At 43.2% G+C, this 21,727-nt stretch overlaps 1 protein-coding gene across 2 annotated transcripts; it reads left to right on the top strand.

Moving 5' to 3' along the window:
- The first annotated feature begins 16,464 nt into the window (after positions 1 to 16,464).
- Positions 16,465 to 19,183, top strand: SMIM30 (small integral membrane protein 30). Of its 2 annotated transcripts, none has more exons than XM_034769109.1 (3): positions 16,465 to 16,535; positions 16,847 to 16,918; positions 17,942 to 19,183. In XM_034769109.1, exon 3 carries the CDS (start codon positions 18,008 to 18,010, stop codon positions 18,191 to 18,193), a length of 186 nt encoding a protein of 61 aa, XP_034625000.1. In that variant the 5' UTR covers positions 16,465 to 16,535; positions 16,847 to 16,918; positions 17,942 to 18,007; the 3' UTR covers positions 18,194 to 19,183. The 2 variants fall into 2 exon arrangements, with proteins under 2 accessions (XP_034625000.1, XP_034624991.1); XM_034769100.1 differs by having other exon boundaries at positions 16,483 to 16,567.
- Positions 19,184 to 21,727: the final 2,544 nt, after the last annotated feature.

Consider the following 21,727-nt stretch of genomic DNA (forward strand, 5'->3'; position numbering starts at 1 on the left):
GGCCAACTGTTAATAAAGGCTAAGTAAGGTATCTTTGTGTAGCTTTAAGAGCTTCAGAGAAATGTAATTGCTAAGTCTCGTCATCTTGGAAATGTCAGTTGTAGGAACTGATCCAGAGATGTATATATGTATTATTCAAGTTTTCAGCATTATCCTGACCTTAAAGCAGATAGTTTTTAAAAAGTAAGAAAGAAGAGAAATAAGTACATTTCCAGGAATAAGTGATCATCCAAGAACTAAGGGAGGGGGAGGAAGAGACTTAGTGCAGAGTTCTTTCAGATGAACACATCCATTTATTCATCACATCAGGTCATCTGTTCAGTAATGCTAGCAGGTCACACATCTTTCTGTACCTTACATGTGCCTTTCATGTGGATGGTAAAAACACAGCAATTATGATACCATTTGAGACTTCATGAATATAACTAAATGCTACAGGTGTTACTAAACAGGCATGCTAGCTACCTTTCCTTCCAGAGCATTGTTCACACACCAAAATTCACAAAATATTTTGCTATCAAAATGACTTAAGATTTATAGTGCAGTCATAGAAGAAAAAAGGAACTTGCATGAACTGAGAGCCTATAATTTGAAGAACTTTTTAAATAAAAGTTTCTGATATTTTCAAAATACAAAAGTGAAATTTTAATAAATGCAGCCATCATGATGACTCGGGGATTGCTAATGAGCTATGCAGCTTCTCACCTCTAGGCTTGCTTGTTCAAATCTAGGCAATTCAGTAGTCATGGAAAGTTGTTATCCTAATTCAAGCTATTTGATGGTCTATGTAAATAAGTTTAGATGGTCTCCATCCAGGGTTTACATCACAAAACACACCAGAAAAATTAATCCTCTGCTCCCTTTCTCCATTGCTGTTGACAATACCAATCTAATTGTCATTTGTTACTCCACCCTTTGCTTCCTCCCAAACATGCAGTTACCACTAAATCTTGTCACTTCTTTCTCATTAACATCTCAAAAATTCAACCTTTTCTCTCCATCCTGACTGTTAAACATTAGTCCATGCTCCGGTCACTTCCTGCTTTAGCTTCTGTAGCCTCCTCCTCCATGGACTTCTTGATACCCATATCACTCCTCTCCAATCGATCCAAAATGCTAAAGAAGCAGAGGGGCAGTGAGAGGAGGTCAATCCATAAAGGAAGCAATGTCTAAAACTATCTGTGCCGAGTTATTGTGTTCTAATTAGACACTTCGGTGTAGAAATATGCTTTCTAATTGCCTGCAATTTTGGATAAATATGAGACTACATTATATAGGTTCCCGCTGAAAATGAGAAAGTCTGACTTATTATCTCTATTTATACTGCAAGTCATAAAAGAGCCAGAATAAATTTTGAATCTCTCAGTGCTTGAGACTTCTAGAAGACATCAAATACAGGCACAGGGAGCCTCTAGCTACTATGAATACAAGTCATTAGCACCATTTATTAGATCCTCCCAAGCCAAAGCTATACAGTACAATTTATAGTCGGTATAAACAGACATGTTTGCAATTTTAGTGTCAAAAGCATTAGAGCATAGGGGCTCAAATGACGTCATTTCCAAACTTGGTAATGTACTGCCAGCTCCATAACTTCCCCCATATTTGACCCTTCTACATCCTCATAAATATTCTATATTAACACAGGTTTTCAAATGGACTTCAATTTAGCCAAATTTAGTGGCTGATTCAGGCTCAGTCAAAGTCAGTGAGCAGTGGGATCCAATCACTTCAGAGAGAAAATGAGTAAAATGAAGACATCTACCTAGCTGATTTGTGAAAGCATGTTTTTTTTTTTTTTTAAAGAGAAGTGCTTTTATGTGGACGTGGATGAACATGTAATTCGACACTTCTGATTCAAAGCAGATCTATATAGTATGCATTCACCTTACTGCAACTGAATGAACAAAGTCAGGTGCCTAGGGACCTATACTCATGCTTTTGCAGTAATTGCATGAGCAATCACAACAGTTTGGTAGGCAAATGTAGGCATGTAATTTCACACACACTTTATCAGCATGAAAATGGACTTATACACACTGAATATCTAGCCTTAACACTTAGGAGATTTTCATCAAAAGATGGAAGTTTCAGCAACATAGTACACATTAACTGGGATATCCCCCACACACTATGCTGGGATATTTATTCAGGACCCACTCTTACAAGGCAAGTATCAGAGGGGTAGCCGTGTTAGTCTGGATCTGCAAAAAGCAACAGAGAGTCCTGTGGCACCTTTAGGACTAACAGATGTATTGGAGCATAAGCTTACGTGGGTGAATACCCACTTCGTCAGACCCACTGCATCTGACGAAGTGGGTATTCACCCCCGAAAGCTTATGCTCCAATACATCTGTTAGTCTTAAAGGTGCCACAGGACTCTCTGTTGCTTCTTACAAGGCACCGGCCCTGACCCATAAAGTACTGAAGTGGCTATAGTGAGTCATCCCATTGGCTTCAGAAGCACTATGTACATGCTTGAAAGGAAATACAGCTTCACTGGATGAGGGTCAGGGGGCTCTGCACCTTGATCAAGCCCTCAGTGCAGATTCCCATGGAAGAGAATTTGTAGAAGAGTGCACCTGCTGCTAGCGCACCCCCTTGTGCCTGGGCATGGCAGGATCTGCCCCTCTGGTGACCCCTGTTGACAGTCACTCTAGCCCTGCCATGTTCTGCTACATCCTGAGACCCCGTCCTCCGACCAGGTCACATATAGTCCCCCCGCTTCCAGGGTAACAGAAAGTTGAACAAATAAAAGTCCCACTAGTCATCAATATGGCATCTTCCACCCCTCCTGGGCTCCCCTTCAATTCGACTCTTCTTTCCAAGTAGTATATTCCTAGGTTTCTCCCCAGTATCCCCCAACAGAACTCAAAACTCCATACAAAACCAAATACCACTTAATCCATAACTGCCTGCTACTGGCTTAAGCATTTAGTCCAGTGGCTCTCAACTTATTTACCATTGTGGGCCACAAATGCAGCTCTTTATCTGTTATGTGGGCCATATCCACACTATGTATATGCTACCTGTGTGGCCCTGAGGATGTCACATGAGCCACAGGATCAGCTCGAGGATATTTGCCAAATCACAGACAAAGCTGAGCCTGACTCCCCTTAAAGGGCCAGCCAGCCTGTGACAGTACTACATATTGCAACATTCATTTTTGTAGCATCTTGAGTTTTTCTTGGAGGTATTTTATCCAAGTACTGACCAAACTTGACCCAGACATGACTTCTGAAAACTGAGGAGATCACTGCCTGAGATTATATGATCAGAGGCAATACTTATGGACACCTTTGAAGAGAAATAAAACATTTTAGTATATGAAATATACAGTTTTTCTCACTTTGTCTTTGTGGAAAAGACTTATTCTCAAGGGTCACTGCATGACAGTCATCAAATAACCATCTAAATTCAGCAGCCATTCTCCTTTTTGTGTTCTATCATCTGCAAAATAAAATAAGTCACAGGTGATCCCTCAAGAATTTGCCACTGAACTTTAATAATAATTCTAGTAACATATATCCCTGATGTGGATATCTGTTGTTCTCATAACTGTCGTCTTGATGCCACTATTGGAACATGCGGACAGACAATGCAAGATTTAGTAATTACAACATACATCTTCTAAAGAGTACTGTTGATGAGTGGGTCTTGCAGGAAATTCGGTATGTCTCTGTGTGTTTGCCTCAAGAAAGAGAGTGGGATTTCACAAAAGGGCTGAACATTTTGTTTAACTCTGTTTTCATTTAAATCAATGGGCATTACCACTGTGGGCTTTTGAAAATCCCACTCAGAATGTTGACTGTCAAATCTAAGACTGACATACCATAATTTCCTTTTGAACACAGACACAGATCTACATTTAATTATTTGGGCCTACTGCCTGTGGCATCCATCATGTCGAAAAACAGAATAATTTATTACAAGAAAACTATGTATACAAGTTTTCTTAAAGACAACTTATAATAAGTTTGAGGAGTAGGATGTTCCGTGGGTAGGAATGAGAAGATGTGGGTTCTCTTTGTGACTTTGCCACTGACCTGTAGGCTTGCCAATTTTGACTCGATGTATTCCTGGAGGTTTCATCACATGACATAATCTTTAATTAAAGAGTAATTTTTAATTCCTGGAGGGCTGGCAACCCTACTGACCTGCTCTGTGACTTTCATCAAGTTATGCACCATTCTGTGCCTCAGTTTCACCATTGGTAAAATGGAGATAATACAAATAAATAATATACATGAAAAGGTAGAGGAGAATCTCTGCCATGCTGAAGAGAAGAAACAACTGTGGGGAGAGCTGAGCTAGTTGGTCCCTTTATTTCTATTTCTGTGTGAAGGGTAGCACATACCTATGCCAACCACTGGAAATGCTCAAGGAAGGAATTTTGCCTTAAAGAGTAAGCAAAATGCCTTCTCTGGTTTCCTTCCTTGCTCTCAAGAACTGGTAAACTCCTATTGGACATATTCAGTATGAGATTGGTGTTGATGGCAAAACAAGGGCGGAGGTTGACCTCACAATAAGATAATGAGACAGATAGGAAGTTCCAAAATTGACCATGGAGTATTCTTAAAATCAGAGTGTGGCCATTTAGTAAATCAAGGCTGCAGCAAGGGGCTAAACAGAGTGGGAACAGGAGACATCCTTTTCTCAGATCAGTGATAATGGAGCCATAATAGTATGAAAGAATTCCTTATAGGAAAAAACAAAACAAAACAAAATAAGCACCCTGATCCATTTGTACCAGCATCAGTCTTATTTACGGGAACGGTGCTCAGATGCCAGTCTGTCATTCTCATTCAGTCAAGACTATTGATTTCCAATGGCAATTTTGCCTGAGTAAAATTTAAGTTTCAGCCCAAAGTAACTCAAATAACACAGGCATTAAAGGTCTTTCTGAGCCCATATCATGCTACCATGATGTACCTCCATTAACTACAGTGGAGTTACCCCTGATTTAGGGCCTGATCCAAAACCTGTTAAAGTCAGTGCGAAAATTCTCATTGTGACGTTGTTGCGGGGTAGGCCTAGGACAGCGTGGCCTAATGGCCAAAGTCAGTGTAGCAGCCCTTTGGTGTTAGATAGTGTGGCCCGACAGCTCAAGTCAATAGGACTACCCCTTGTGGCAGGACCATGTAGCCTACTGGCCAGAGTCAATAGGATTGCCTTTTGTGGCAGGGCAGTGTGGCCTAGTGGATGGAGGGGAGTGGGTCACCACCCAAGGGTGGGCGGCAGCTGAGGTAGGGGGACCCAGGCTTTTCCTACTCCACCGGGTCTAAGCCCAGGATGTGTCTGTAGCAGGGGTAGCCGTCACCAGGTCAGCCGGGATCCTTCTGAAACACATTAAGTCAAACCCCAGTTTCACACCCAGATCAATGTGTAGTTCCCCTCTGCTGCTTCCTATCTGTTCTTCCACAGCTGGTAGTCTTGGGGGTTCCGCGGTCTCTCCTCTGTCTGTGGTGTCAGTTGCCGCCGCAGCTCAACTGGTCTCTGTGTCCTGCAGCACCAGTAGTCTCTTCGCAGAAGCCTGCCACACACCTCTGCTCCCTTCAACGGTCTGAGCTGTTTCCTTAGATATCCTGGTTCTACCTGGAGCATGCCCAGCATGGACAAGGGAGCATGGCCTCCTCAGCCCATAGAGTGTGCTTAACTCCTGGCAAACCAGTGTAAGGAACCATGCTCCCTGTTCCACTGGTGTCATCTAAACAACAGTCCCTCCAGGGAACATGGACCCTCTAACTCCAGTTCCAGTGATCATGATACATCTTCACTGTCTTACAAACATTTTAATATAAAACATTAAAAATAAAAAATTGACGCCCAGATCACCACCCCATGTCCCTTCGGCCAAAGGTTGCTAGCACGTAGCCAAGTTGAAGTCCTATCTTTACCACAGACTTAGCTGATACATAGACTTTGAGATAGGTAGGACTTCTCAACAGGCGCCACACTAGGAGTGACCTACCTCTATCTCCCTGTCACCTGTCATAGTCCACTCTCTCTGTGGAGACGCCTTCCTCCATGCGGGGTTGGCCATTGGTCTCTGGATGGTTCTCTGACTCTCCGTTCTGTGATGATCTCTGTAGATTCTCTCTGGGTGTTGTTGTGTCTTCTGGCTTGTAGTGCCTTTGGATCACTTGTTCCTCTTACATAGTCACCTTGTATGACCTGGGTGCCACTCCACCCCTCACGGCTCTTTTAGTCCTTTCCTGATGTCTATCTAATGGCTGGAGCCTCACGGGAGAGCCTGTCTCCAGGGCCAGCAAGTCCTTGACTGACCTGTCATACTCTAGGGCCTGTTTTCTCTAATTGTTGGCCATCTTCTTTCAGTAATCCCCATCCTTTTGGCTGCAACAGATATCCCCTCACTGGTAACAGGGTTTTGGTCCGTTGTCCCATCAGTGCGTACATTGGACTGTTTTGGCACCCATGTGATCAAATATTCTTGTGGGCCAAAAATGCTGAACCACAAGAAACAGCATTGGGTAACAGTCTCATAGCTGTTTTCACTGCTGATTCTACCTTACCATTATTCTGAGGGTATGATGGGGAAATCTGGTGGTCCAGCTCCCATTTGGGTGTAAATTCCTTAAATTCTTGAAAGGCAAATTGGGGCCCACTGACAGTGAATACAGTGTCTGGAATACCATATCTCACAAACTGGGACCTCCATGTGCCAATAAGACAGGGATCTGGCCTCCCAAAATTTGAATAGTAGTCAACTGTAAACAAGAACTGCTTTCCATTTAAGGTAAATGAGTTCATTCCCATCTTTTCCCAGGGTTGGATGGACAGCTCATGTGATAACAGTCTCTTTCTGCTGGTGGTTATCACATAACCATAGGTGTCACACCGTTTTCTCAAGGAATGGAGTTGTATATTCATTCCTAGCCAGTAAACACACTCTTGAGCCCATTTAAGACAGTTGAGAAGGGATATATTTTTTGCTTGACATCCTTATGTAATGAGGCAGGGACAACAGACCTCTGTCCTTTAAATCTCATTCCATCCTGCGCACTCAGCTCATTTTTAATTTGAAAATATCATTCTGCTTCTACTGGTACTTGGCTTTTGTCTTCTGGGCATTCTGTTCTCTTGATGGCTTGTAGTTGGATGTCCTTTTCTGTAGCCTCTTTGATTTCCATCCACTTTGCTGTTATAACTGGGATACAGTGTAGCATGTGTAAATGGATTCGATGTCCTGATTCCCATCCCCAGTTCACTGATGCTGGGTATATATGCCCTAATCAGGGTGTTAGCTAACACCAGTAATCATCCTGGATAATATCTGATCCCTGTTGGTAGAGCTGGAGCAACCTCCTTAGAACACTAAGAAGGGGTTGTGGCAAGGCACCTTCTTTGTCTCACCAGCCTCAGCACTCTCCCTTTGGCAAGATGGGCCTGAGGGAAATCAACCCGTCTGCCGCTTTGGGGCAGTCTTTGTCTTCCCCCTTCTGTGTTCCTTCGGCCGTATTTTCTGGGTAGGCCTCAGAGTAGGTCTAAGGGGTGATTCTCCAACAAACAGAAGGAACTATTTCACTAGACACCAATACAAAAGGGAGATACCTTTCCCTGCCTCCTAGTTGGGGTGGGGTATCGTCCTGTGGTTTGCCCTGGGGAGTCAGTCCTTCCCCTAGCAAGCGCTCAGGCTTGTCTGTTTCCCCCTTCTCAGCTGATCCTAACTGACCTGAGGAACCCCTTCTCAGCTGATAGGGAAGAGGGCCTTTAGCATTCTAGAGCTTACATATCTGCCTTCCAACACCCTCTTGCATCTGGATGGCCTGACTTTGTCACAGGGCTTTGCCATGATTGTCACTACAGGTTGTGATCTGCACTATTACTGATTGCAATGGATGGCCATAGATGTACTGATCAGGCCGCCCAGAGGATTCAGAGGGACTGGGGCAAAGCGGGGGAGCAGACATACTCACGGGGTGGTGCTCCGAGTCTGCGGTGGCGGCAGCGGGTCCTTCACTCACTCCGTGTCTTTGGCAGCACTGAAGGACCCGCCGCCAAAATGCCACCGAAGACTCGGAGCAACTGAAGGGCCCCCCCGCCGCCGAAATGCTGCCGAAGACCCAGACCGCCGTCGGATAAGTAAAAATTAAAAAGGCGCCTCTAGCCAGGAAAGGGATTCTCGGCCAGGGCTTGCGGGGTTCCTGCGGGGCCCAGGGCTAATTGCTCCACTCGCCCGCCTCCTCCCCCCAACCCGGGCCAAACGGCCCTGGTACTGATGGAATTGCTCCACTCCAAATACCACAAAAGCTCTTTTTTTATTTGAGCATACTCCTGTTCAGTCCCTATTATTCTCTATTTACATAAGTGACTGGCTACTCCTGCAAAAGAGCTACCACCAGTCCTTTCTCTGATGCATCACACTGAAGTGTCAGTAGCCCAGTCCCACTCAACATCCTGCCTTGTCTGCTGATATATGGGTTCCACTTCTGCAGCCAGGTTTGGACAGAACTTGGACAGAAATTTTATCATTCTTATGAAGTCCTGTACCCCTTTCACATTCGCTGCAGCTGGTTTGTCTGACTACCTTGGTCTTGTTGGGATCTGCTTTCAGTCCTTCTGCTGGGAGCAGATTCCAATGTATGTCACCTCATTCTGTTTGAGTCACCATTTTTCTGGGTTGGGTTTTATATTGTTGTCCCTGCATCACCATAGAAAAGCTTGTAGTTTTCTGTCATGTTCTCATTCGGCATCTCTATCATTGCTCCCCTTGCCTACAATGAGGATATCATCTGCAATTTTTTTCACCCTAAGCGGGACTTGGGTGAATCTTCTCTGGAACAGCTCTGGTGCTAGGCTTATGCCCATTGGCCTGCAGATGCCTGTAGCAACCAAATGGTGTTGCAAAGTCCATGTGCTGGACTCGTTAGCCAGGCTTATGTATTAAAATCCATTCCTCACATCACAGACCATAAAGATTCTGGCTTTGAAAAGTTCTGGCCAGATGCCATTAATTGTGGGCAATGAATAGTAGCATCTTCTCAATGTCTAGTTCAGTGGCTTTGGTCCTAGGCAGTTGCTTAATTTCCTTATGGATTCTTTAACATCATGTTGTTTACTTTGTCTGTACTAGCCTCTATAGGTTCTATGATACCCCTGCACTGCAGATTTTTCAGCTCCCTGCATGCAGGATTACATAGTGCCACTGGAATTCTCAGGGGGTGGCAGCCTCCCCACCTTTAGGCCAGGAGGTCTGCATTGGTCTGGCACCCGCCCGAGCTAGGACACCAGAGAGCTAATATCCTCTAGACTGCTGTGTTGCTCAGCCTAATTGCAGGCCAGAGCCCCTTACCTGATTGCTACCCTGCCCTAAGTGAGGGCCCCGGGCAGATAGACTCACTACTGCATGGCCTGCCTGCAAATCAGAGCCATTAACTGATTACAGCCCCGTCCTGATTGAGGAGTCCAGGCCTATAGACTTTCTGTTACCCTGACCAACTGTGGGCCAGAACCATTAACTGTCTGCTGCCCTGCTCTGTCTGAGCGTCAGGGTTACCAGACCCAATTGCTGCCCAGTCTGGACTGAAGGCTAGGGCCTATTAGCTGTCAGCCCAATCCCCCCTGAACGGAGTGGCTCTAGGAGCATTGCAGCAAGACAGCATGGTCTCCCTCCCTGACAGATGGGGAGAGAATCACGACTGCCTTACATACCTATTTTAATAATATTAACGCACAGGTGAGCCAGACTGAGTCCAGCTATGTATTTATCAGTGTTCAATTGAAACATGGGGCCTTGGCATGAGCCGGCACCTGGGCTGACAGCACCACAGCAGTTGTAAAATTTTGACTCTGCACCCTGATCAGATCCATGGTTTTATTCCACATGAGGGGTCCCTGGTGCTTACCATCCGCCACCACAGACTTCAATTGGTACCATCTGTTATTTTTCAGGTTAGTTACTATGAGGTCTTATTTTCATACAGGCTGCATTGTGCTCTCATTGTACATTATTAGACTGTGTCTGCTCTTTGTAACAGGTGTGTTCAAGGCCAATTCACAAAGTATGTCATGTAAGGCGTCAATGGACAAGTTATGATTTGCTAAATACGATTATTCTATTTGTATGCATGTATCATTTTAATATATGAAGTTATGAATATTGACTCTATACCTTTATTTCAAATGTGTTTGCTCCTCAGTAACACCTACAAGGGTAGTTTACATCCAGTCTAGCCAGCACACTGTGAATGAATCAATCAAGTTGGTGGCCCATCAGTGAACATAATGGGCCATGGAAGAAGCTTATCCCCACCTGATGGACTTTCCTGTGGACATTCTAGCCAGAATATGGGTAATGGCCCTTTCTATGACTCATCAACGCATGTAAGGGCATGTAACCAGCTCATGTGGTACTGAACTCCATCTTCTGCCTGTACTTTTCCACAAACTGTGCTGAGGGCTTTGCTTGGAACAATTAAGTTCCCTCCACATGGCAGATGCTATAAAAGGCCCTGGAAAGATGTAAATTTTTCCTCTTTCCTGCTCTGATATCTGAACTATGGACTTATACTAATGGGCGCATTCTAACCAAGGGACTGAGGACCTTCCAATCATTTGGAAGCAACAAGAGACTTAACAAACCAGCAGTTTATTCCATCGCTGCTTCAAGCCTGATCCAATTTGCAATTATTGTATATATTTGATTCCTTTAAGCAATTTAAACTCTCACCTCTTTCTTTTCTCTTATAAATAAACTTTTAGAGATTAGCTACTAAAGGATGGGCAACAGCTTGATTATTGGGTAAGATCTGAGTTATATATTGACCTGGATATGTGGCTGGGATCATAAGAACCCTTTGCTTGATTAAATTGGTTTTAAATAGCCACTCATCATTACGTCTAGTGTCTGGGTGTTGAAACAAGAACTGGAATACCTAAGGAGGCTCTATGTCTGACTTCTTGTTAGCCAATGTGGTGAGACAGAAGTTTACTTTTGTTGCCAGTTTGGTATATCTTATGGAAGAATAACCACCAGTTTTGGGGTGTGTCTGCCCTATTTCTCAGCAATTTGTCCTGAATTTGGTATTCTCAGTTGTGACGCACTGAAGCATGGTGACAATTACCATGACCCCAAGTCTTTTTCAGAATCACTGCTTCCCAGGATAGAGTCCTCCATCCTATAAGTATAGCATGCATTCTTTGTTCCTAGCTGTGTAACATTTAGCCATTTTGAAACACATATTGTTTGCTTGACCCAGTTTATCAAACCATCCAGATGGCTCTGTATCAGTGACCTGTCTTCTTCATTATTTACGGCTCCCCCAATCTTTGCATCATCTGCAGACATTATCGGTGTGGATTCTATGTTTTCTTCAAGGTCATTGATAAAAATGTTAAATAGTGTAGGGCAGTGGTGGGCAACCTGCAGCAGGGTCATCCTTACCCATATGCAAAGAACGTAGCTGCGTAGGGCACCAGGAAACTTGGGACACCACATTTCCTGGTGCCCTGCGCAGCTGCGTGCTGCTCCAGCCCCCGCCCCACCTCTTCCCATGGCCCCCGCCCCTGCTCCGCCCCCGCCCCACCTCTTCCCGCCCCTGCTCCACCCTAGCCCTGCCCCCACTCCACCCCTTCCCCAAAGCCCCCGCCCCAGCCCCGCCCCCACTCCCCTGAGGACTCCAACAGGGGTCGGGCCTGCACTCACCAGCGGCAGGAAGTGCAGGGACCCAGCCCCAGCTGCGCCGCCAGTGAGTGCTGGGGGTAGTTTCCCCCTGCCCCCCAAGCCAGTCCCCCCACCCTCCGCAGATGCCTGGGGCCCACCCCACCCTGCGGAGGCCTGGGGCCCCACACACCCCCGCGGGGGAGCTGTGTAGGGCCTCAGAATAGCTAGGGACGGCCCTGACCTGCGGCCTGACGGCCTCATGCGGCCTATCAGGGTAATCTGATTGCGGGCCGCAAGACATTTTGCTGATGTTGATCATCCGCAGGCACGGCCCCCCCGTAGCTCCCAGCGACCACTAGTGTAGGGCCAAGAACCAATCACTGCAGAACCCCACTCAACAATGACTCTTCATTTACAATTACATTTTCCAACCTGTCAGCTAGCCACTGAAATGTGAAGAATGATATACCTAAAGTTCAGGAGGAACCTGGTATGGTAAGTGTAATTTTGATTAGCCTTGTCATCCTAGCTAGTGGGCCTCAGAACTGTTCTCCTTGTTCCCTATAAGCAGATTTATTGCATCCTGCAATGTTGACAGGTACACACTGTGCTGCTCTGTAATGTCAAAAAACATATTTCTTCTTGTAAATTTCCACACTGTATTTGTTGTCACCATCACCTATAACCTAAACTTTTCAATGTTTGTCATTTATTCCCACACAGTAGATGTGAGGTGGTTGCACAATGGAGTTGTAATTCAGTCGATTACTCCCAAGAACAATAATAACCAAAACCACAGGATGCAAACCCACTTGTGTCTTTTCTAGGGGAAGGGCAGGGGAATATAAGCTCAACGTGACAGCGTGGCCCTGAACACCGTCATCTTGCTTCCTCTCCCAACCTCTAAGCAATTTTAATAAATTAAAAACAACTGAAAAAAATGGGCAAGTAAGTGGGGAAAACCTACCATCTTCCCAAAATCTGAGAAGCATGTCAGGTTGTTATACTGGTAGGAACACATGTAGTTGCAACAGAGGTGCTTTTTCAGTAACAATCTGGAAGAGACTCAGATAGTCAGCAATCCTTCCAGCTGTAGTGAGACCTTCCATGCCTTCCATCATAGCACCTTCTTTAGCCTCAGAAACACTAACGAACACTGAAAAGCTCAAGAAGGCCTGACTTGTCAGGAAGGATGATCCAGCAATTAGGGCCCTACTTTAGAAATTGAAAAACGTGGGTTCAGTTCCTAGCTCGGCCACTGACTTCCTATGTGACCCTGGGGTAAGTTATTTTGGCCTCCCAATGGTTCAGTTTCCATCTGTAAAATGGAGATGATAGTACTTCCCTACTTCACAGCGGTTTTGTGAGGATAAATACAAACAAGATTGCAAGGCATTCGATATTACAATAATGGGAGCCATATAAGTACCTAAAATGGATAGAATTACAAACTTGAATTGGAAGGCAAGGTAGACAACTGCAACCTCCATTCTTGGTCTTAAAATAATGGAAGAACTACTCTGGCTGTTTTTATCACCATAAATTATTAAACCTGTTGTGATGCTGACTTGTCTTAATTAGAATTTTGGTTTCAACCTTTCTCATCACTACTGTGAGACTTGTTGACCACGTCAGTCATCAGAACAGCATTCTTTCACTTACAACTGGCAAAGAGACTGTGTCCTTCCTATAAGATGATAGTTTAGCCTTGATCATCCATGTCTTAGAACTTGGCTTAATAGCCTTTCAATTCAACCATTGTAAAAAATTCTACCTGTGACTATCTATGAAAACTGCTCAGAAGCCCCAACTACACTAGAATGCAGATGCATTCTCCTGAGTGGGGTTACTTAAGGTGAACACCTCCCCATTGATCTATGGCATCTTCTGGCATAAAATTGAGTCTGGGGAAAATGACTTCATATATTTGTGTGAGGATCCAGGCAACAGTGAGGACAGAGACTTGGCGGGGATGTCACTTCCTTTCATCTGTTCTACAAGGCTTTTCTGGAAGCAAAGGATGAGTAAACGGATGGAATAGTGAAAGAGTTTCTGGTTGAGGGTATCTGGAAGTGCTTTATTTTTTTGGAAAGAAGTTAATTGTGATTTTGTAGTTTTAATAAAGATTGTATATGCATCCTTAATGACACTGGATTATCTCATTTTAATATAGGGAAGCATATAGAGTAGATATAGAGTAATCCTATGTCCCCTACATAGTACAAACGGCTACACCATAATGAAAGTATTCATTTATAGGGAGATTAAATATTCTAAATATTAGAATACTGTGTGTGTGTGTTAGAATTGGCCCTAAATTTAGGCTTTCTTTTAAAAAAACAAAGCAAGTTTTAACCAAACATCAATAAAAATGTGTCTATCCATTCTTTAAAAATGCCAATTGAAACCATATTTTTGAACACTGCTTTAATAAATTTGTTAGTCTCTAAGGTGCCACAAGTACTCCTGTTCTTTTTGCTGATACAGACTAACACGGCTGCTACTCTGAAATCCCTCTGTAGCATTTGCAAGGCGGACATTGCAACATTGTCCTACACCAGGGGTAGGCAACCTATGACACGCATGCCAAAGGCGGCACGCGAGCTGATTTTCAGTGGCACTCACACTGCCCGGCAGCAGTGGCTCCAGGCACCAGCGCTCCAAGCGCGTGCCTGGGGCGGCAAGCCGTGGGGGGTGGCCTGCCAGTCCCTGCAAGGGCGGCAGTCAGGCCGCCTTAGGCGGCATGCCTGTGGGAGGTCTGTCGGTCCCACGGATTTGGCGGCAATTCGGCGGCGGGTACACTGAAGCCGCGGGACCGGCAGACCTCCCACAGGCATGCCGCCGAATCCACGGGACCGGGGACCTCCTGCAGGCGTGACGCCGAAGGCAGCCTGACTGCCGTGCTTGGGGCGGCAAAAAAGCTAGAACCGCCCCTGCTGCCCGGGTCCTGGCCACCGGTCCAGGGGGGCTCTGCATTTTAATTTAATTTTAAATGAAGCTTCTTAAACATTTTAAAAACCTTATTTACTTTACATACAACAATAGTTTAGTTATATATTATAGACTTATAGAAAGAGACCTTCCAAAACATTAAAATGTATTACTGGCACATGAAATCTTAAATCAGAGTGAATAAATGAAGACTCGGCACACCACTTCTGAAAGGTTGCCGACCCCTGACCTATACAATGCAGCAATCTTGCAATGTACAGCCTTGCCACAAGCAGCATTGTCCAATAGAGAAAATACAGAAAAAAATCAGGACAAACAACTACACCTCTACTCCGATAGAACGCGACCCAATATAACACAAATTCAGATATAACGCGGTAAAGCAGTGCTCCGGGGGACTGTCGGGGGGGGAAGGGACTGCGCACTCCGGCGGATCAAAGCAAGTTCGATATAACTCGGTTTCACCTATAACACGGGAAGATCTTTTGATTCCTGAGGACAGCGTTATATCGGGGTAGAGGTGTAGTTCCTATATGCTTCCATAGACTTGCTGGGTGATCACAAGTAAATCACTTAACATTTTTGGGCCTCAATTTCTCTGTTTTTAAAGGAGCTATAATGATTTTCACCTTTTAGAAGTGCTTTGAGATCTCTGGATGAAAAGTTCTATATAAATGCTAATTAGTACCATTATTATTTATTATGGCAGGTGCATGAAACTCTAAGAGTGAAATCATTTAGGACTCGGCTACAGCCAACAATGAAACTAACTTGTCCTATTTTCTTTCTCCAAGTTGAGACAAGAGCAAACAGGGAATGACCAGCATGCCAAGAAAACTAGATTTTTAATTTATTTCAGTTTTAATAAACAAAGGCATTATTACTTAGGGATTTAAATATATATGTATGTATGTATGCATGTGTCCCTTTAAATGGTTTATAATAATGTTAGGATTTTTTAAAATATTGATATTATTAAGAACTGCCCCTGGATTAAGATTTCCATATGTACTTCATGACTTTTAACCTTCCCCTACATTAGCATTTTTGGGGAATTCCCCCAACAATACATTACAATCACTGTCGCTGCACTGGGGGTAGCAATGGTGAAAGTACTAGTGTAGACAGGACTCTGTGGGCATGTGGAGCTATGCATTATCTTTCCGCCTCTCTTATTCTGTGCCCTGTAGTTTGGCACCCTTTTGTAGCATTGGGTCTAAAATAAGTCCCTGATTCTTCAGTCTGATCCTCAAAGGCAGAACCCTGTGTCTGTTGGGGCCTTGTGTTTTTGTGTTTCTATGAGGTACCAAACATGCTTTTGGGTGCTGCAGAAAGAAATAACTATGGTAGTAGTATTAATAGCAACAATATAATTATTATTTTACGTCTAGTTATCAGGCAGTAGGAAAAAAGTTTCTATGTTTTAATTATTAATGCTGCAGGGAAATCGTTAGGTACTGGTTTGGGAGATTACACAAAAAAGACATAAAACATTTGCCTGGTATTCGTTTTTATTAAATTAAAATGAATAATAACAATAAAAAGCCCAGCAGTTTTTTCTTTTCTGAGAAAGCCACATCACTATTAATCATAGATTCGAAGGCCCTGGTTCTACTGTCAATTATACTGATGTAAATCAGGAGCAAAAGTTGATGGCGTTACACGAGCCAAATCAGGTCCTAAAAGCTGTATAAAGCAAAGAAAGATTAGTGGATATCAGATAGAGTATAGATACGTTGACAGCTGTATACTCAGTAGACAATCAATCTGAATTTCCACTGGAAGCAAAATGCCTGAATTTTTTTTTTTTTTTTTAAATCTGCCCTCTATGTGTATGTAAAAGGTTAACTCTGATCTGCTTCAATGCACTGTGGGAATTGTAGGCAGCACAAATGCTGGGAAATGTAGTCAAACTGTCTTCCTCTTTCTCTTTCTCCCTCTAATGGCTGCCTCCAGGAAGGTAATGCACATACGCCTGGCTTCTAACACAGGGTGAGACGATAACTTTGTAGATTAAAGAGATCCGGGGCCGTTCACAGCTCAAGCTACCCCTTTGCTTTCATACCCAGAGTTCATATTTTGCGCAAAGTTGTCTCCAGAGAAGCCGATTTTATTTGCCTGTCACATGTTGCTGCACATGACTCTTAAGCTCTAAGAAGATTTTTTTCACTCACTTCACCGCCTGTTCCTGGTTTCCCTTCCACTGTCTATGGCCAGCAGAGCATTTACATTTCCATTAACTGAACAAATAACTCTCTTGATTTTTGACAGGTGATGACTGAGTGGAGTTCATTGCTTTCTGGATTCCAGTGCTAACCATAAAGGAGTAATTATAGAGTTAAGGTAAGTTGCTGTTAGATTTTTAATAGAAGACAAAAACTTGTAGATAATTTACACTGTTGTCCTGTTTTCTCAATCTCTATGCTCATCTGCCCTTCAAACTCCAGTGTTTAGCCAGAGGGAAGGGAAATCTGGAAAAGTGTAAGCACAGTGTAAGTGTGTACATTCATTCAGTTTTAGGTCCACTTCTTTAGGTGGAGTGGGATGTTAAGCATGGTAATAAGATAAATGTTATATCACTGACAAGGCTACTATCATAATGCATGGATCACCCTAGCAATTAGGGGATAATTATGGGGAAACTGAAGCGCAGTGAGATTTAAGTGACTTGCCCCAGGTCATATAAGAATCTTTGGCAGAGCCAGGAAGAAAACCAAAGGGCTTGTCTGCATGGAGATATTGACCAGAATAGTTCCCCATGTGAACACACTTACTTCAGAATAAGATTGCCTTTTTTTCTGATTTAGCTTGATCCACTTTGGAAGTAAATTAAAGCTAAACTGGAAAAAGGCTTCCTTATTCCAGAATAGAGTATGCACACGGGGACCTATTCCACAAGAACTTTTCGTTTTATATTCTCACCCTCCCTTATGCCAGAATAACTTCCCTAAAGCTATGTCTTCACTGATCAAAAAAGTGTGTGTTTTCCTGCATTAGCTATCCTGCTGTAAAATCCTAGTGGAGACAAGGCACTTTAGTGTTACTGCAAGATAAACTAGGTAAGATCAACCATGGGTGGTGAGTACAGTGCTGACCTTGGCTAGCTTCCTCATGATGAAGACACCATAGTGTTTACTTAGGATTTTACAGAGAGAGAACTCTCACCGTTTTTTTTAATCTCATTTTTGTGTCGGTGAAGACCAAGCCTGAATCTCCAAGTCTCATTCCTGCTCTGTGGATCAATCACACTACAATACATTTCCATACAGATTTGGTGATACTCCAGTCACATCTGTTGATCTGGAGTTCTTAGAAATAAATTTAAAGGAAAAAACCCTTTCATGTTCCTTTTTGTTTTATTTTTAGATACATTTGAAGTACCAGCTTCTCGTCATTGTTTAACCTCCCTTCCAAGACCACCTGATCAGCAACATGGCTTTTCTTGGGAACACCTCAAAACTCTTTTTGGTGCTCATTTCACTGATGCTTATGCTGCCTGTGGTTGAAGCCCTGGATGCTGGAGATGCAATTGCTCTCTTGCTAGGCATAGTTCTCACTATCATTGGATTCTGTGCCTGTCTAGGCTTATATGCAAGGAAAAGAAATGGACAGCTATGACTTTTTAAAGAGATGACTTGGTCAAGAATAATCTTAAACTCTACTTGTTATGAGTTTAAAACTGAGCCTCAGTTCCTGGCAACTTTCAAAACCATGGAGCACGATCCTGCAAACCCTTCTTGCATTGCCATCCTTGCTAATAAAAATTATTACTGGTAGAAAGAGTTTACAGGATCTGTCTTCATGACAGTAAGAAGATGATTATTTCATATTCCTTGGGATGAGGGGTTGCATTAAAGTAAAGATGGAAACAAGCTATTTGAAGAAGAAAAAATTGCCCAGATTCATTCACAGTGAAAGTTCATATACTAAATATAACATTTCTACAATTTGATTTCAGGGGTTAGTCAGCAGGAAAGCAGCCATAAACCTTCTCGTCAGGATAATAAAGATTTGGAAATATTGACGCACTCTTAATATGATAACTAAAGAACAGCCTACTTAGACTTCTGTTTGAGTGCAGATGTTCTTTCTAATTAGAGTTAATCCCTCCGCAACAGCTCACTTCTGCTGTAGTCAGGCTGAGACATGGGTGAAATAGAGAAATGTGCAAAACCTTTTCTTCTGTATTTTTATCTTATAATGTGCCACTTCTGTAGCTTGGATTCCTGTTTCAAATTAGAATCAAATTTAATCAATAGCTGTGCTTAAGGATTAGACCATGATTTTTCTTTAAAATGTGTATGATACATAGGAGAGTATATGTAATATATTGACCACTCAAACAAGGAAAAGATTTCTGAAGAAAAGATTGAAATGACCAAATGTTTTGTGCACATATCTGTTGTTTCATATACATTTATGTTTAGTTTTCTTTGAGGTGCTCACATTTTGGGGATTGTTTGTTTTGCAACAATGAAGACTTACTTATTTTGTTCAGTGACTGTTTTTTAATTCTGAGCAATAGGGTTATTAGAATCAGATGTTTATGTAACTTTTCCCCATGTGATCAATAAACTCAGTACGCTCTTTGACGAAGTCTAAATGCAAGTGAACAAGCCCCCTGTACGTTCTTGAACATATACTGCTCAACACTTGCGTTTACGCCCCTTTTCGCTACTCACTAAGGCCTAAATTCTAAAGGGAGCTGAAGCTTGTGCCAAAACACAAAACTAAACCTGTGGTTAGAATCCTACTACAAAGCTGGAAAGTGTTTCTGTGAGCTTCACCACATGCTCAGCCAGCTCCTCTGGTATGTTTTGACTTTGATATGCTTTGTACTGCTTGGCTGGAGGGATCTGCTGAGAGAGCAACATAGTTGGCCCTGCCAGGCTGATTATGGTGAGGGTAGGATCTCTTATGCCACACCCACCCTCTGCTGCCACCAAAAGGGACATCCTTATAGTACACTGATTGCAGTCGTGGTTTTGGCCCCACATGTCTGTTAGGGCAGCCAGATGCCAGCTGCTAACTTGACAAAGGGGGTGTAGGCCTGCACAGAGCAACAGCAGAATGAGGAGTGGAGAGGTGAGCTTTACACCATCTGCAACCTCTTCGTAAACATGCAGTGTGTGTCCCTCTTCTAAGGAAACCCAGCAAGGGAGGACAAAACATAATTGTTAAAGCCAAGGACTTGTCAACTTTACTATTCTTCCCTTCTACCAAGGCTTCCAGGTACTACACAAGGCTGACATCACAGGAACAAATACAGCTGGCCCCGTTAACGTCTGACTCTATGGAGAGATCCCCTTTGATTCCATGATTCCCCAGCTCAAGTGCTGTACAGCAACGCAGCTCATAAGGTTGTTCTATTGACATGCAGGCGTTTCTCTAGCTTCCCTAATGTGAATCCCCCAGCCCGTTTCTACAAGTCTGCTTCTGCACACGACAGAGGTAACAATGAAATTTGCATTTTAAGATCTAGCAGCCCAAGAGAGGGGAACAAAGTGCTTAAGACAGCTGCCACCCTCCTGGGTGCAGGGCCACTGCCTAGCAGTGATGGATGTCCTGGACATGGCCAGGCAGTAGAGCGGATGCTACCACTTCAAAAGAGCAAATTTTATTGCAGCTAGCTTTTCCCAAACACTCCATCATCACTTTAGCAGAAAATCTCTGATAGCTGGTTCTTACGTAGGAGTTTCACACAATTATGCCATAGCTTTTCCCTGTAGAGCGGCACAACCATCACACCATTCGTGTGATGCTATGGGATACCTGGAGTTTTATTCTTTTGCCTGTAGCTGCATGTTCCTAACTAAAGGACATTCACTATGCATAATGGTATATTTACTGGGTTATAATGGAAATTATTTATTGTATTGCTCGAGAATTACATTTGTTAATGGTTTGACTAAGAGCACATGTCATGGCCGATCTTCCTGTTTTTCCTCAATTTTTAATAAACTCTTTCAAATAGATTCTACTGTTAATTTGATGATTCAACTCTTACAAGCGGGGGGAGGGAGGAAGAGGATGAGAAAGAAGTGACTGAAAACGGTTTAAATAGATGAGTCAGCTCTTACAAGAAGGGAAAAGAGAGATGAGAAAAATAATCTGATTTAAACAGTTCAAATAAAGTTTTTGGTTTTTTTTTCATTTTAGTTGATTCAGGGCATCTAGGTAAATATAAGTATATTTTAGGTTTACTTGTCGTAGAGTACGTTTGTCTTTGTCCTATTTCCAAGATACATCAATAGTGTTGTATTTCATTGTCCACTACCAACATCAAAGCAATTTAAATCCCCTTAAAGGCATGATCCTATTCCTTTGAAGTCAACAACAAAACTCCTGTTGAGTTCAGTGGGCCCTTAATTGGCCGTTGGTTCATGGGAGACTCGAGTCATTTTTATAAACTGTCAATTTCCAGGATTGCAACAAATGGCTTTCTTAGTACAAAAAATCCCAGCAAGTAATGGCAGCTTTTCTGATCAGATACCCAAGTAAAAAGACTATTATACTATTTCCAAAGAAAATTATACAGTAATGTTTTATAAATATTATGAGACATTTTCATAAAGCAATACAAGAACCTGTTTTGTATCTCAGCATTCCGCAGTGAAAACTGTGGTCTAGTTATTTAAATGCATTTTTTGGACCTCAGTTCAGCGTATGGGGGCAGTTCACTTTCTACACAGAACAAGTATCATTAGTATTTGTTTCTGTAGTGGAGAGCAAAAACAAACTGCAGCCTTGCAACACCCACTTCTTAGCACACACAGTCTACCCCCTAATTAATGTAGAAAGGTTAGCAGCCAGGAGCTAGCAGCTTCCAGCAGGTATTTTCAATCTGCCTTAGCAATAGTATCGCTCAAGATCAGCAACTCCATCGACATTTAACAATCTGCATGAAGCCTACCCTGCAGCTGGACAAGACAGAAAGGCCTTCACTCCTAAGGAACGTTGCTGGGGCAATAGCTTCCAGTGCTACATAAGAGCTAAGTGTTGTTATTATTATGCTACGCTATACAGGAGCCCTTGAATATTGGATGCAAATACTTCAGCTCACTTGCTTAGCACACTTGTCTCCCCCGAGGTGATAAAATGGACTAAGCCACTGCTGGAGCCTTTCGCCCACTCAGATAAGTGTCGCTGCGA

This window comes from Trachemys scripta, chromosome 1 (genome assembly GCF_013100865.1).
Source record: "Trachemys scripta elegans isolate TJP31775 chromosome 1, CAS_Tse_1.0, whole genome shotgun sequence".
In the NCBI taxonomy this organism is placed as follows: Eukaryota; Metazoa; Chordata; order Testudines; family Emydidae; genus Trachemys; species Trachemys scripta.